Here is a 16,874-nt window from a genome sequence, read left to right as displayed (position 1 = left end):
CCTTGCTTTTAGAAAACAAAACAAACTCTGTGCAACCTTAGCAACTATTTTCAACTGTTTTTAGAGTCCATTTGTGGACAGTACCAACTGCTGGCAAGGAGGGAGTGGCTGGTTCTTTCACACTGTCATTGTGTAAACACACACTGATCACACTGTCCAGCATAAAGCCGCATCCATACAAAAACCAGTATGAGAAGGTGTACAGTGGTTTTACTTATAATTACTTTGCAACTTCCCAAACTGGAAGTATCCCAAATGCTGCTCACCTGGTGATACGCAAACTACAGTACATCCAGGCGAAAGACTGCTCTGCAGCAATGTAAAGCAACAGAAGACTGATTCACCCCACAACAAGCACCGTGCTAAGTGAAAGAGGCCAGACTCGCAAGGCTGCTCACTGGGTAAGCCCCTGAACTGTGGAAAAGGCAAAGCTGTAGGGATGGAGAACAGGATCCGTGGTTGCCGGGGGGTGGGGCTGAGGAGAGGAGACTGGCTGGGAAGGGACAGGAGGAACCTCCTGCACTGATGGAAATGCGCTATGTCCTGACTGTAGCGGTGGTTACCTGACTACGTGCATTAGAGTCCATAGAACGGCAGGCTTAGAAAAGGTGCCTGTAATGATACTGACTCAGTGAAACTGATTTAAAAACCCATCATTTTGTGACGTCCTAAGTATCATACTGATGTTGAGCAAGCTTTTATGAACACTCTTGGTGCAAACAAGTGCAGGGAAGGTGAGGCGGTTCTTTGTTCTTCCCATAACTAGCCTGGAGGCTATGCTACATGTCCCTTTCTGTCTGAGCAGGAGACAGGTGCACTCAGCTGACAGGGCCAAGGACTAACTGCAGGGTCTTGAAGAACAGGGGCCACCATTGTCCCTCCTGGAAAACGTCCTCCATCTCGTGTCTGCTGTTCATCACCCATGCCACCCATGCATGCCCGGGCATGATGCGTCCAGAGACTGCTGGGTTTGTGTCTGGTTGCTTGACTTTAAAGAGCTCTCAACCACGTCATGATGGCTGTTTTTTATTTATAACAAATACAGTCAGTGCCACGGAGCCTGAAGCAGCCAGCCAGCAGGCTGCAACACCGGACGAACGCCCATCAGCTGCCCTGAGGGGGTTGCTCCTCCGCCCGACACTGCACAGGTGCCCCAGGTGCTACAAGTGATAGCCGGTATCATCTCACCGAACAGCAGTTTCTGGGGGGCCTAGGACCAATAGGCTGTATGCTAAGGACAGAAAGTGTCCAATGCAAAGTTTTAGGGTTCACTACTGAATTTGGGAAACAAAGTCTGATGATGATAAAAACGGCTTGGAGAATTTTTAAAATATTCCCATCAGTGACCTCCTCTCCCCATATCAGTTCAACTCTAGTTCAACATCATTTTGCGATAGCTGAAAACAGAAGAAAAGAGGAAGCAAGCACCTAGGCACCACCAGCTAGCCACAAAGTCATTGTCATTGACAGGGGCAGGACCCTTGGAGCTTGGGGGCGAACTCCACCCGCTAGCTTTGTTCAAGAACCTCTCTCACCCTATTTCCTCTTTTGTAAAGATAGCAACAGTCACCTGGTGGGTTTGCTGTGATGGTTACATGAGGTAACATGTATGTAAATCACTTTGCAGGTTGCTTCCACACATGGTAGCTGCTTGCCTTTGCGGTAATCAGCTGGTGGGAAGTGAGGCTTTTTACCTGGAGTAAAGCTCACATTCCTGGCTCCTTCCTGGAATAGAGCTGTCACTGATGGCTGCTATTGCTCCTTCCCTGCCGGCAGCCACTGTGGATTTATTTACAACAGAAATCGAAGGTCAAGGGCAGAGGCTGCTGTCATGTGAGAGGCCCGAGCTCGTGACAAATGACAGCTCAGCATTGGGCCAGGTCTGGTCAAAGCCCATGGCCCCTGGCTCTGCTGTCACAACTCGCCCTGCCTGGCACCTGAACTCTTGCCAGGCCTAAGGTTCGTTTCTTTTATCCGCAGGAATTATTTCCCCCAGATTCATTGAAACATAATGGCATATTGTGTAAGTTTAGGGTGTGCAGTGGGATGAGCTGATACACATAATATATGACGAAATGATTACCACAGTCAGGTTAGTTAATGCCTGCAGGACGCGACCTAATTACTTTTGTGTGGGGCGAGAACATTGAATACTTACCATCTTAGAACTTTCAAGTGTTTCATACAGCATTGTTCACTGTAGACACCACACTGTACCTCCGACCTCCAAACGTATTCCTCTTGTTAATGAGGAGTGTCCCCGCCACCTTTGGCCGACATCTCCCCAGTTCCCCTATCCCAGCCCCTGGCAACCACCAACCTACTGTTTCTATGCGTTTGGCTTTTTTAGAGTCTACAGATAAGCGGGATCATACAGTATTTGTCATTCTCTGTCTGATTTCACCCCAGTGGGTTCCTGTTCATCACGTAAGACAACGCCCTCATGGTCCATCCCTGTTTTGCAAATGGCAGGATTTCCTTTTTTCTTATGGCTAAATGCTCTGTCATCAGAAATTACTGCTCCGTCCTTCCTTTACTTTCTGAACCATAGCCAGTTCTGCTTAATCAAAATTGTACTTTAAACAGGAAGGAAGGCACACAAAGAATGCTTATTTAAATCGTCCACTTCTCCAGCCAACTTTTTTGGAGAACCTTGAGTTGTGGCTGTTCCTTACCATGGCTTCCAACCAGAAGAAATATATCTTTTCTTGAGAAATGTACCGACACACCACAAACTGGATGAGAAAAACTGCCCTCCGACGATCTCGTCCTCTGTGTGTTTCCACTTGTTAGCAGCCCCCAGCAGTCTGGGGCCACACGCGGACGCATCCCTGCCCACAGGTCTGACTGCCCCCAGTGGCCTGGTTTCACGTTAGTAGCCCTCCTTGGCCAATGATGAGAATAACCCCTCTAACCTAGGAACAACAGTCTGTTACTGGTATAGAGACCCTGAGACTTAATTTTTAAAAACTGGAAATTTGTAATATCTTAATTTTTCAGTAATAGTAGCAAATACAGAATGCTCCAGAAACTTTAAATATGTATTTTCCCACGGCTTCTTTATCATTGAAATAGAAAGGTCTGAGAGACCTCTATATTTTCATATCCAGAGTATATAAAGGACTTTCAAAATACACTAAGAACATAAACCACCGATTTTAAAAAATGGGCAAAAGATTTGCACACATGGTTCACCAACGAGGAGCTAAAGATGGCCAAATAAGCATGTGAAAAGCCCCTCAGTCGTGCCCTGCATATTTAAGAGAGAGGCTATGCCTCTGCGAGCTTGGCTCCAATTAAACAACTGACAATGCAAACATGCTGGCAAGGCTGCGGGGTGACTGGACTTGTGTTTATTGCCGATGGGAATGCAAAATGGTACCGTCACTTTGGAAAACCGTTTTGTAGTTTCTCTTCGAGTTAAGTATTTACTACACGTCCCCACAATCTCCCTCTTAAGAGAAATGGAAACGCATGTCCACACAAGTTTTTATAACAGCTTTATTTGTAATTACACCACCTGGAAAGAATCCAAATGTTGGTGAGCAGATGAGCATCCTTACAAGGGACTACGAGGCGGCAACAGAAAGGATCCAACTCCCTGATACACCCGACCGCTCGGATGGCTCCCCAGGGCATTGCGCTGGAGACGCCGAACTCACAGAACTACTCACTGACTGATTCCATTTACGTGACATTTTGGAAAAGGCAGAACTACAAGGACAGAGAAGGATAGACAGCTGTGGCCAGCGGTTGGGGACAGCGGGTAGGGCACTGATGACAGAACAAAATGGGAACTTTTGTGGTGCTGAAATAGTCTGATCTTAATTGTGGGGGGAGTGGCGGTGGTTACACAACATGGTTTTGTTAAAACTTATACTAAGACTGTATGCCTAAAAAGGGCAGGGATCTTACTAGATATAAATCATAAACTTAATAAACTTGGTGAAAGAAATTATTCTCATTTTTCCCACTGATAGAGCATTTAGAAAAAGCTCTTTTAAGAGCTTTAGTTATGTATTTTCTTTTCATGGTTCCTTTGCCATTGAAATAAAAGGGCCATAAAAGTTAATAAATGTGAACTTGCTTTTCTGTTTTAGGGTAAGATGTTTTATCACCTCTGCCTAAATGAAGGCAACGTAAGAGTCTCATCATAAGAATGTAGTTTTCCTCGCGACTTTATCGGCCACGTAAGCCTTATTTCCGGGGCTAAGTCTGCCCCTGAGAAATCAAGAGCCTGGGTCACAGTGAAGGCTTTCACTGGGCTCCAAGTCCTGCCCAAAAGGGCTTGGGCCACTAATTCCACTTCTTCTAAGCTGGTGGCCAATATATTATCTTTCCCGAACTGAGGGAGACATCAGGGATACTGACACGGGAACGTCGGTCCAGGGTTTCCTGCACCTGTGGCCCCGGTACCTGCGGGCGTGGCTTCAGGGATACCACCTGTCATGCTTGTGCCTGCAGTTGGCCCCACCGGAACCCAATTCCAGGTCCCCACCTCATTTTGGCAGGACTTTAGTAGTTGCAAGGCAGTCTGTTCAAAGCACAGCCTTGGGGGGCCAGGAATTCCACAGGTAAACCCTTGGAAGCAGTCTTGCTGGCGCCTGGAGCTGACCGAGGCCCACGGTCTTTCCCAGTTCTCTGGGACATCCTGAGGCCACCAAGGACTCTCTTGCTGTCTTTGTCTCCTTTCTCAGGGATGCTCAGGGACCAGGTGTCCAAAGCACAATCAATACGAACAACAACTCACCAATCGAATGTGATGGCTTTGAATGCTTTAACCCCACCCCAGAAGGGGGCCGCACAGCTCGTTCCTGCAGCTCCTCCGAGCAGCTGGCCCAGGGGGCTCAGGTGCTGCCGGTGACATTGCCACACCCGCCTCTTCCGCAGAAGACAGAGCCTCTGCTCAAGCGCACCCTTTCGCCCAGGCCTTCACCACACAGTGCGCTGAATCAGCATAAAGGGTACAACAACATCCTTTATTTATGTAATATCATCCTTTACCCAAAGTATCTCAGCAGTTTCCTCGATTTTGCAAACACTCGCGCTCTCCAGTGACTGCCGGCCGAGTGCCGAGTGCCGCAGTGCAGGAGCACCGGTTCCCCACCGCGCGCTCTTGGCTTGTCAACACTTAGGCACGAACGTGGCGCCTCTCGGTTGTCAGAATCCGCTGTGCTCTGCATCGCCGGGGAGGGGGCGCTTAGTAGGGGCCCCTCTGCTGCTCCAGGTGCACACCTCTTCCCTGCACCATTGTCTTCTGAACAACGCACCTGGGCTAGATGGATGGCAGAAAGGGGCCCCCTCCTCCCCGCCTTGTTTCCACCCCTCCCCCAATGTCACTGTGCAACTCTTCCCATCCAGAGGTGGGGCTTGGGCCCTGCCCAATATGGCGTAGTGGGGTGGGCGTCATCCTGCAAAGCAAAAGGTCACCGGTTCAACCCTGGCCAGGGCATGTGCCTGGGTACGTGCCTGGGTACGTGCCTGGGTTGTCGGTTCAGTCCTCGGTAGGGGCGCATGTAAGAGGCAACCGATTGATGTTTTTCTCTCTCTTCAAGGTTTCTCTCCCTCTCATCCTCCCTCCCTTCCCCTCTCTCTAAAGAGATGGGGTTCTGTTTCCCCACCCCTTGAATCTGGGCTGCCCTTGGGTCTTACTTTGGCCAACGGAATGTGGCAGAGGGACAAGGTGCCAGTCTGAGCCTAGGCCTCAAAACCCTGGTACGCTTGCTTGCACTCTCGGAACTCTGCCACCACGAAGCCAGGCTAGTCTGCTGGGGGGCAAGGGTCCACGTCGAAAGGACTCGGCCTGGCCCCGCCAACCCCCAGCCAGCCCGTAGTCTGCACGTGGGTGTGTGTCCGGCTGGGCTGTCTCAGGCCTGAGCAACCAGCCAAGCTGGGCCAGTTCAGACTTGTAAACTCAGTAAACGGGAGCATCATAGGCCACTGTGTTCTGGGTGGTTTGTTTCACAGCAAGAGCCCTCTCGCCCCTACCATAGAGGAAGGTTCTAGGACAGCACATTCAAACTGCTCTTTGTGCTTACAGGTGGAGAGAAAAATGGGCTTTTTCCTTCTTCTGGTGGTTGAGTTAGATATGGATAGGAACAATTGGACTCCATTTCCCTTCCAACTCTATATATTTTTTTTAAAATGTTTCTTGTGAGATCAACAGCAGATTATATGATCAAAGCAAGCAAGTCATGTTCTGTCCCAACGCTGGTATCAAGGTTTCCCCTAATAAGACACAACATAACCAACATTTCACCCCACAGCACAACACAGAGGTCAGGGACAAGGCAGATCATTGTTTTATAAGGCCCCTATTTAAGCGAACCATGAAAAACATTCTTTGAAGGTCATGCATACATTTAAGAACTTCTTGATCACATTTCCCAACATTGACCGACAGTGTGTTAAATCAGCATAAACGGCACAATATCCTTTATTTATGTGATATGTTCCTCCACCCAAAATTGGTTTTCTCGATTTTACAAATACTCTTGCTTTTCACAAGCTTTCATTATTGTCTTCACCTTGCTGTTTACAGGGGCCACATACATCGCTGAGGGTACACAGATCCACACCTACAGTTGCTGTACATTTCCTATCATTCATTATCTTTGGGTCAATATAGAATTAGTAGGATCAGTGTGGGAAAGAATAAGAAAACTACCTTTTTCTGAAAGTAGATTATTTGTTTGGCACCCTCTTTGTAAGGAGCTCATCCTTTTGTTATCTCTGGGTAGGGAGAGTGTCAAAAATTATCGTTAGTGCCTTTTCACACAGGAAGGAAAATGAGAGCACAGAGATGTGAAGCCATATTGGGACGAAGGCCCCAGTAGGAACCTGGGTTTTCGGCTCAGCATCCTACCGCGTGAGCTTTACTTTGTCTACTATATTCCACCTCAAAAGGTATTGGATGACTGTTAATTAAAAGGGCAGGGCAGAGAGTAAATTCCCACCAACTGATCATCCCGGCAGTGCTGTTATTTCTGGCAATTTTTTTTATGTCAGCTAAGGAACCCCGTAAGTTATAAAGCCACCTGCTGCGTCTCCATTAAAACATCCTAACTGACTGCTGCTCTTGCGGTGTGTCCAAGAGAACGGCAACCGCTGGGAGAAACTAGGGATCAACGGCTGCTCCCTTCAGCTGGGCCTTTGTGGCCGTCAGAGGGAGGACAGGGACCACGGTGAGCACCCTGAAAATCTACCAGAACTGCGAAATTAATCTTAGGAATGTTAACTTTTCTCTAGTATGTGAGAACAGATACTCACCAACCACAATAAATGGAACCACCCAGACCACTCCTTTCCACCTGGCTCACTCTCCGTTCCCTCGCAAGAGGGCGGGCATTAAGGGAAAAGCACTTGTATGATAAATTTTCTTCCATTCACAAGGGGAGGATTTGGCTTTTAGTTTCAATGCATTGGAAGATAACAGAATGTTTTCTACTTTTATGATGCCAAGTTACAGGCGCACGATTATTCAGGAAGAAAATAGGGTCTCTGGCCTAAACACATTCCTGCCACCCCGGTCCAGAGGGAGGAAATGCACAGCAATGTTGCGACGCTGTTCTTCCTTCTTGGCGCCCCCTTTCCATTCTGTGTGCGGCCCCCTCCCCGCCCTGGTCACTTCCCACACCTTCTCCTGAGAGGCGTGAAGAATAAGGATGCCACGCAGCAGCACCCTGCATTTTGGGCGATTTCTGGACGGAAGTCCCCAACGGCCTCTGCTGGAGGGGTAAAGAAATTCACCCCAGGGGGACGGCCCAGGGGTAGTGCAGGGGAGGAGGGCATTTGCTGCCACTTAGTCCTGCCTAACAGTTGACGAAAACGTAAAAACATTCAGAGGGAGAGGTAAGGGTTCCTTTTTCCTTCTTTTAGAAAAATGGGAACACAGGAATGTTTGAAAAAACAAAAGGTCTCTCTGCTTGTCCCGAGCTTCCCTCCAGGTTTCACATTTTTAGCCTTTTCCCAAAAGTGCTTACAGACCCTCACCCCCGGGTCTGGCCATGAACAGAAACACAGGCGCCTGCATGTGAGAAGGGGAGCACCAGGTAACACGTAAGAACCATCACCCCTGGAGAACTCAAGAAAAAACCTTAAATAGTAAAAAAGGGTGTGTGTGTGTGTGTGTGCGTGCGCGTGCACGCGCGTAGCAGGAGTATTAAAAAAAATTTACGAAAGAAAGTGAAATACACATACAGGAGGGGAAAAAACACAGACCCAGAGAGCACAGGAGCGCCATACACCGCACGCCACGCAGAGACAAACCACTGATGAAACGGTAATGGGAGGCAGGAGAGACGGACAAAAACCATGCAAGGGAGTAAAAGGTGGAGCAACCGAAGAGCCACGGGGTACCTGAGTCATAGCTTGATATGTGACTGGATGTGACTGAGTGATGATGACACATTCACGTTTGTAAAAAGCCCCCGATTCTGCCGAACAGCCCGGTAGGCGGAGAGTGTCAGTTAATTAGATGCAGATGTACCGAATGGAGCCGCGCGAAGGCCTGATTGGGGCCGCGCCCCGCCCCCCGCCCCTCCAGGCGCAGGTGCTCGCGGCCCCCGTGGCCCCGCCGCCAGGTGGGTACGTGGTCCGGGTGTGCGGGCGCGGCCCGTTAGCTGGTGGCCGGGAAGTCGCGGCGCGTCCGGGGGCATCCTGGATCCCAGGGGCGCCGAGAGCCACGGTGGGCCGCGGGCGCTCAGCGCTGCGCCCCGGGCGCACGAGCATCGGCCTCGCCCTGCTCCTGCACGGGCCGCGAAGCCTTGTCGGGCTCCGGGACGCCGCCCGCTTCCGGGAAGCGGGGCCCGAGCCCCGCGAACGAGTCACAGCAGGGCGGGCTCTCCTCCTGCACCGGGTGGCCCACCGGCTCCCCTGCGCCGCCGCCCGGCCCTGCCGGGCCCTCCTGGGAGTTCTGACTGACGTAGACCACGATGATGTCGCCCTTGAAATTCATCACCTGCCCGCTGGAAATAAACGTGGAGTTACTGTTTCCAGTCACATTCCCTACAGGGGAGAGGAAGAGAGAACACGCAGAGGGTGAGTCATCCATTCGCAGCGAGGACTGGGTCTTGTGAGAGGGGGTTTTCCCAGGGACTCGAGGGGCGAGGGCGGCCCCTCCCCGCCGACGGCGCCCGAAATGCGTCGGGCACCCCCGGGAGGTCCTCCCTCCTTCCTCTTACCAGGCCTGGCTGTGCCCTGGAAGAAGGGTGAGAGAGCCACAGAACTCAGGAAAACAAGAGAGAAGAGAAGGGAGAAGACAAGAGGAGAGAAGCCAGGTGGTGGGCCCTGCCCAGGTTTCGCCCCTTGTCACAGGGGACTCTGGGGGCGCTGGCGCGCGCACCCTGGACCTCAGCTTTACAGAAAAGCTGCTCCTGTGCGGGCCCCCACGTGTGACCCACCAGCAGCCCACGGCCCGTGGCCCAGCTATGGGCCTGCGTTGCAGAAGGGAAGTGAAGGCTGGAGGGGAGGGCTGCCGCCTGTTAGGACCCTGGAGCCCGCCCCAGCCCAGCCTCCTCTCCGGCCAGTCTCACATCTGAGGCCTCTGTCACCCCGGTGCCTGTCTGCCTCCCGCCCTCCCAGGAGGTCCCTCAAGCTCAGCCCTGGAGAGAGCCACCTGGGCTCAGTATTTAGCAAAGGTTACCCGGTTTCCAATTTCCTTCCTTAACATTATTTTTTTTAACTCCTGGAGGGAGAGGGGAAGAGAAATTCAGAAGACTAAAATAGAAGGAAAAAAAAAATCAACCCTATAAATCACTCTTTCCTTCTGAACCCTGGGGAGTGTTCTGTCCCTGGGAGTTTCTATCATCGCTTCTGCGAGGGTGACTGGATTTAGCCAGGGTTTGTTTAATGGGCCTTTTGGAAAACAAATAGGACATTCCACAAATGCTAGGAAACCTGCCACTTCTAATTCTTCTTCTATTTTAAAGACTGATGCTCTCGAATGGCCCCAGATGAAAACTGAAAATAAAGGCCACAACCCAAGCAGATGCAGAAGTGCCCTGACACTCGGCATCACAAACAGAACCTTTGTCTGACCTGGGGAGGTGAACATCAAAGGGGTCCCTCACTAGGAATGTCCTCATCCTTTTTCTTCTTTATTGTGGCAAAGTGCAATAATAATGTACACAAATGCTGTTGTTTGTTACCATTGCACCCGAAGAGCTCCTCTCCAGGTTTAGAAGACATGTTTTGGGTGGTTCAAAATACAGACGGCATCCAGGACATTCCTTTGGGGAGCCTTCCCTTGACCCCCAGGATTACCTGCAGAGAAGCCGGGACGGAGGCATGGTGGCCCATGAAAATGCAGGGGTTTCAAATGTGAGCAACAAACTGAAAGTCACATGGGAAGATTTGTGACTTGCGCTATTTCTTCTTTAGGCAATTGTATGAGGTATATTCCAAGATGGGTAGTGGGGGGATTTATTTGCCTAATGACCCCCTCTAAGCAACATGGAGGAGGCCAGCTAGTATTTCCATTCACCAGCTAGCCAGATTGACCCACATTCTCCATTCCCTCTAAAAACATACTGACAGGTGCTCATAATATGCTGTGAGTTCGAAGCTAGGGGTCCGCTCTCGAGTGAGTCTATGCCTTCCTGCTCCCAGCAGTTACCAAGTGAGTTCTCAGGTATGTTTTCACCAGGTGAACTCATGAGGAAACCTAATGAAAAGCAAGTTGCTAAATGCAAAATGAAAGAATCCACCCACAAACTGCTGAACTGGCACAGTGGTGTGGGCAAGGCAACCGTCGGAAAAAGAAAACAAACATTAAAAGTCCAGGAGAACTTCGCACTCAAATTTGTTTTGCAAATGTCTGTAACTTTTATGTAACTAAAAAAATAGAAACTGGAAGTTAAGGTGGTGTGGTTAATGTGAATAAAGGCTCAGGAAGCTATAATCAACCAATACATGTAGCCCTATACTAGTATGATATTTTAAAAGATAGTTAAGATAGGAACTTGTAAATGGCTTTTCAAAATAATTCAGCAACTCCTGACCAGGGCTGTTACAGGGGGTCCTATAGCAGCAGCAGCCTGAGTGGATAACACAGAAGTCCCCGTAGCTGAGGAATCACCGGTTAGTTAACAGAAAATGTCACAGTGAAAAGACAAAAACATGCATATACCATAGACATTCTAGTCTCATTTAAAATCTACCATGTTTATGTCAAAAAAAATCCAGTAACTTTAAGTTGCTTAGCCATAAGTATTTCACAACATAGTTCCTCTACTTTTTAATTAATACAATGTCCTTGACCACTGGCTTTGTTCTCCATTCCTACCCACTGTGTGATTAATCTCGCCTCTTCTTCATCCTCTTCCTACTGAGATTTCTCTGTTTATGTGAGTTCTCCATCATTTAAAATTTTACTTTCCAACAGGTCATCGTGAATCCACTGTTGTTGACCTTCTTCCTGATCAGAATCTTCAGTTTGTCTGAGCTCAGGTAAAAACCCATGTTTTGACCATCATCTTGTGTGTCAAGATTTTGTGTTACCTTTTTTACCTTAAGAATGTCATGCCATGCCACCGCCTCATGGCAAAGAATATCTTTGATCTATCCTATAGGATCTATATTCTTGTTCTGTGTTTTTTCCCAAAAGGAACGCAACCCTTTGCCTAAGAGATGTATTTGAACATTTCAGAATCCTTTGATTCATAGATTGGATCGAGACTATTATTCTGCGGGGAAGGGGATAGTGGTTAAAGGGTTAAAACAAGGCTTCCAAATTCCTGATGATTAAGATGTAAAGAAAAGCTACCTAGAAAGAGTGTGAGCTTCTCAAATAATTTGATCAAGTCCAGGGCCGTTCCCCCCATGCTGACCATTATGAGAGCAATAAACTGGTACAGACCAGACTTCTTTTAAAAACTCTGATTTGCTAGTAACGATAAGTGGCAGCACAGCCACCGTCGTGGGCGAGTGAGCTGTGCAGCCACTCAAGGCCTTGCTCTCAGAACAGCCCCACGCCTGCTCTAATGCCCTACTGTATTCATCTTGAAATTCTTATTAATTCCTGCACAGGGGGCCTCCTATTTTCAGTTTTCACTGGGCTCTGGACATTACATAGCCTGTCCTGAGCAGTCAGCAGCTCTTGGGAGTATTGCTCTGGGTTTCCCCCACTGATGCTCTAAGTGAGCATCGCTCTTTTGGGAGGTAACGTCTTACAACGTGGGCACATTTCGATATTTCAGAAGTGCTTGCCAGCTGATCTCCTCCATTGAGACAGAACTACTCAGTAGAACACTGAGTTGCAGTGACTATCCACCTGTGTCCTTAAAATAGGAACTTTACGGTATTTGTCCCTTATATTCAAGCCACCGGTCACTTGCCGTAAAACTGTCGACACCAAGTTTCCAACGTAGAACTGAGGCCTGAGAGAGGTCAACCAACTGTAGAGATTCTCCCTTTAACACTTTGCCTACCATCTGTGGTTTCGTTTTCTTTCCCATGGAATGAGAACAGAGCCATCACCGAGCAGCCTAAGTGCAGAATCCTCCCAGAGTTTTGTCCCTTCAAATCTTCACTGTCATCTCCTGCTCCTCAGCCTCAGTAGCAAAAATGGTTAGCGACTCCTTTTTCGAATTGTCCTGAAGCAGTTAACAGAGCCAAGTTTCATGTCTGCCCACGTCATTTTTGAGCAGCAAATGTGCCGGGTACGGTTTTGGAGGACAGCAGGGCCAGCTCACACACTCAGGCCTGGGGCTCAGTAAGCACAGCCGCGCACCAGGTACGAGCAGAGGGCCTGGGCGTTCCCAAGGGACCCCTGAGGTGTGGGCGACCCGGGTGCTGTGGGCTTCGGTCAGCTTCCTTACAGAGGGCGAGGGGAGTGTGGGCCGATCCACGGGTTACGTGGAGAGACCCAGCGCGCCTGTTATGGCAGTGACAGTGGAAGAGATGCCACCACCAACCCAGAGCTCGCTGAGTGTCTCCCCATCATGCCAGGTGGGCTGCTCTGCGCACACCAGCTCCCAGAGGCTTCCCACGTGAGTGCTCAGGTTTGCTGCTTTGTCCCCTCTCTTGGCTGACGTGTCTGTTTTCATGGCTTGTCATAATGCAAATTCATGCGCAAGTAATCTAATGACGCCGATGTCCCTGGTGTTTTGGCCTCTGGAGAGCAGAAGGTGCAGAACCGGTGATTAAAGGCTGCAGGTCTCGGTGGCTGGCTGACTACAGGGCGGTGAGGTACAGGGCGGGCAGAGGACAGGGCCGGGTCTGCAAGCTCTTTGGTCTCGTCCGGGCTCGGCCCCACTGGCCGTGGAACGTGGAGCAAACCACCTACCCACTGCCTAGACCCCCGTCTGCTCGCTGTGGAAGCGGGTGCCAGCCTGGAGGCCTGCTGGCCTGGCAGGGTGCGGCCGCACAAGGAGGAGTCCGATAGATGCCAAATGGACAAACAAGTGAACATGTGGACACTGGGCAGGACAGCATGAGGGTCAAACCAGATAATGGACTCTGAAAGGACTTGGGAAAGAGCAAAGAATTAGTCACAGGGGCAACGACGGCACTCCTAGTCCCCGGTAGTAGGAGCGTCCTTGAACCCCCAAGGAAACCGAGACGGGGGACACGCACTGCGCCGTGATGCTGTCTTTCCATCGCTGTCTTGTTGGAGGCTCCCCAATGTGTCTTGGAGGCTGAATGGGCCCTTTCCTCTAGAAATCTAACCAACTGTTGTTTTCTTTGCAGGAGTGATTCATCCTTCGGACTGCCTCTGGTTTGACCGCTCATCCGTGTAGTTCTACACCCACGTGCATGATCTCGCGTCTTGCTGTGCCAGCCGGCTGCGAGTGCAATGCGGCACTGGAGTAGGTCAGTGTGTAGAATGAGTTGGCCATATCCTGACCCTGTCGTAACCCTGTCCTGAACTGTCTTTGCTTAAAAGAAATAATTCCTTACAATGCGCTGTCCACTTTTCAGAAGAGAAAAGTTCTACGGGGTTATGCAAGCTCAGCCCAGAGGACAAGAGCCGGGGTGGCCAGTCAGCTGTCGCCATGCCAGCAAGCTGTGCGACCAGGTCAGTGGTGCTGCGGGGCCTCTGGGTCAGCACGGTCGCTGTGGTGTCTGAGGCTGATACATGGCCCCAAGGAAGCCCGAGGATGTTCTGCTGTTGGGGCGGGGGGCCCCTCCCTTGCTGGCAGCTGGTAAGGGGGGAATAAGAAAGGGAAGGGTGGTGTGGAAGAGGCCTATCCACGATGCCTTACAGAGGCCCGAGGCAGTTCGTCCACAGAGCCCTTAGGAATACAAGCCAGGCAAGGGCCCCTCTTGTCCCCCTCCCTTACTCCCCTCAGCCGCCTTTCTGAGAGCTTTCCTCCTGCAAGGCACTTATTTCAACTTTAATTCACTTGCAAAAAAAAAGATAAAGTTGGAGGCATGTGTGAGAGCGCTTTCCTCAGAAAACAATGGGTGAGAGCAAAACAGTAACTTTCGGAGACAACCGGCAGACCCCCAGGCCAAGGGAGCTGTCGTCCCAGACTGCACACGCCCTGGTGGCCTTTCCCGGGAACCTTCTGGGCCTGGCCTGGGCACGGCCTCTTGCTCAGCACAGTCACCAGCCCTCCCAGGCCTGTGTCTGCCCTTACTCGGTGGTGCCCCGAAGACTGCACCAACAGTGAACACAAGGCGGCAGGGTCACTGGCGGTGGTTGAAGGGGAAGGAGCCGTGGTTTCGGGTCCCAGGTCAGATAACCAGGATGTTAACAACGGTCTTACTCATCTCCGCACACAAGGCGACTTGGAATCGTGGCTGAAGGTGACCCAAAAGCATGGCGTGGGAGCCAGCAGGACATGAAGATATTTACTAAATTAGAAATTTTGAAGTTTCTCACCTTCAAAATGGGTTCCTTGGCTTAACATGAATATTTAATGACTTAGCTAGAAGAATTTTCAGGTCACTTGGGAAAGTTAAAAACAGCATTTAGTTCCACAGAAGCAAGGGACGAATCAAGCAGCCCCTCACGGGCAGAAAGCAGGGCCCTGGCTTCATACAGGGGCTTTGTGGAATGTCTCTCTTGGGTGGAGAGAAGCAGCTTCATTTTAAGAACTCAGCCCCCAACAGAAGTTACATTCCTCAGCCAGGGAATGCACACCCCTCATCTCCGAAGCTTATTGTGTTAAAACGCATAATGTATGAATATTAAATCATGAGAACTAGAGCAAAGAAGACCACCCAACTGTCACTCAGATACTCTTCCGAGGAAGAGAGCTAAAAATATACACCAACACGCTCCAGCTACCTGGGCTATGCTGGGTGCTTCCGGAATTTCTTAAAAACTACTTTTGTATCTAATCCGTATGCTTGTCATGTGCTTTTCCTTTCTGTGGGAATGCAAGCTCTGTCCTAGGCGTTTGGAAGAAGTGGGGTGTGTGACGAGAAGACAAGAGCAGCAGGATTTAATAGTTCCATTTTGAATCATCCTTGAAAATTGCTTCAATGGCTTATGACTGACATGCTTCCAAGACAAGCCCCATTAGAATGGGGAGAAGGCGGGCAGGACTGAATTAAACGAAGCATGCCGTGGGTCAGCTTTTCATGTATTTTGAAAAAGTCCATTGACTTTTAACATCAGTGAGTGCTCAGTATTACTACCAAATAGCCGAATTATAAAATACGTTGGCCGTATGGAATCACTGAGCCCTTACAATGCTTAGCTGGAAGGGGACGAAGGCTAGTGGACAGCATCCCAACAGGACAGAGACGGAAGAAAGAGAGAACTGTCTGTCGCTTGGGGGGAGGGGAAGAAAAGGGAAGAAAACTGGGGTAGGAAAATCTTTCTCTGCCCTTGGAGGATGGAAATGGATGGTCAAGAACAGTCACTTCAGGAGAGGGTGGGACCCAGGGATGGGGGACTGTGGGTGGCCAGGCATGTGCCCGCCATCTGCCAGTGCCCTTGGCTGCCAGGCATCAGCCTTGAACCTGTGCCACTTGGCTCTGCGTGTCCTCTGCCCAGGACAGCCAGCGCCAGCCCTTCCATCCCTTACCGGGTCCCATGCTCCCCAGGACAGACTGAGGAAGTGGGAAGCGGAGAGTGAGCGAGGGAACAAACAGGGAGCTCTGGTTTCGGTTTCTCCAGTTTTTCACAACTGGATGAATGAATGACTGCGCTTAGGAACATTTATTCACTTGACACACAGTGACCAGGCCACCTTGGGAGACACTAGAAAGCTCAGGTGTGTGGTGAATGTCGCGATAACTCCTTTGACTGCTTGTGGCAACTGGGAGGTGGGTTGTTGATAAAGGTGTGAGGGTGCCAGGCTTGGAGAGGAAGATGCCAGGACAAATCCTGAAGGGCTGTGAAGGGCAGAAGGGGACAGCGGCCACACAGCGGCATGCCTGCCATCCCTGGTTTAGGAGGAGCGTTTGAGCGGCGACTGGCAGGACAGGAGGAGCTGCGTGCTCTGGAAAGGGGGACGATGTGGAAATAGTGAGAGCTGTTCCTGCTCAAAGGCGCTGACACCAGCCACGGCGTGGGTGGGCGAGCGGGTGGCCGGACCAGGGTTAGAGAGAGGCAGGCACCGAAGGGCTTTGTCTTATAGTTATTGGCTCTTTCTGTGTTGTCCATGCCCTGACCTCAGTCCCTACTTGTTTCCCAAGCTTTTCCAAGTCTCTGTGGCTCAGTGGACCCTCCATAAAGATGTGGTAGAAAATAAATATGTAGCTCATGTTCATTAAAAATCACTGGGGGCCCCGCAAATAAACAACTCTCTCAAGCTCAGAAGTGGCTGCACCAACTAAATGATTTCCGGAGCCAAAAGCAAGCCACTGGCCAACATCAGACACGTTAATTATAAATGGATTTTTCTTTGACTTGAAATAATTTTCTAGATATAGTGAGAATTATCCAAATTCCAGACGAAATGGTTTGTAACCAAGGT

General features: G+C 50.1%; 1 protein-coding gene across 1 annotated transcript in view; it reads right to left on the bottom strand.

Annotated features, from left to right (window-relative positions):
- Positions 1-8,701: 8,701 nt before the first annotated feature.
- TNFRSF11A (TNF receptor superfamily member 11a) overlaps positions 8,702-16,874 on the bottom strand; it is a 50,509-nt gene continuing 42,336 nt past the window's right edge. The window contains exon 10 of the mRNA XM_054583378.1: positions 8,702-9,006. Within this exon, the coding sequence (XP_054439353.1) occupies positions 8,702-9,006 (305 nt within the window). The remainder of the gene's footprint in view (positions 9,007-16,874) is intronic.

This window comes from Pteronotus mesoamericanus, unplaced genomic scaffold (genome assembly GCF_021234165.1).
Source record: "Pteronotus mesoamericanus isolate MK-2021 breed Mesoamerican mustached bat unplaced genomic scaffold, CSHL_Meso_final contig_74, whole genome shotgun sequence".
Taxonomy (NCBI): Eukaryota; Metazoa; Chordata; class Mammalia; order Chiroptera; family Mormoopidae; genus Pteronotus; species Pteronotus mesoamericanus.
This window is presented reverse-complemented; position numbering and strand designations above follow the sequence as displayed.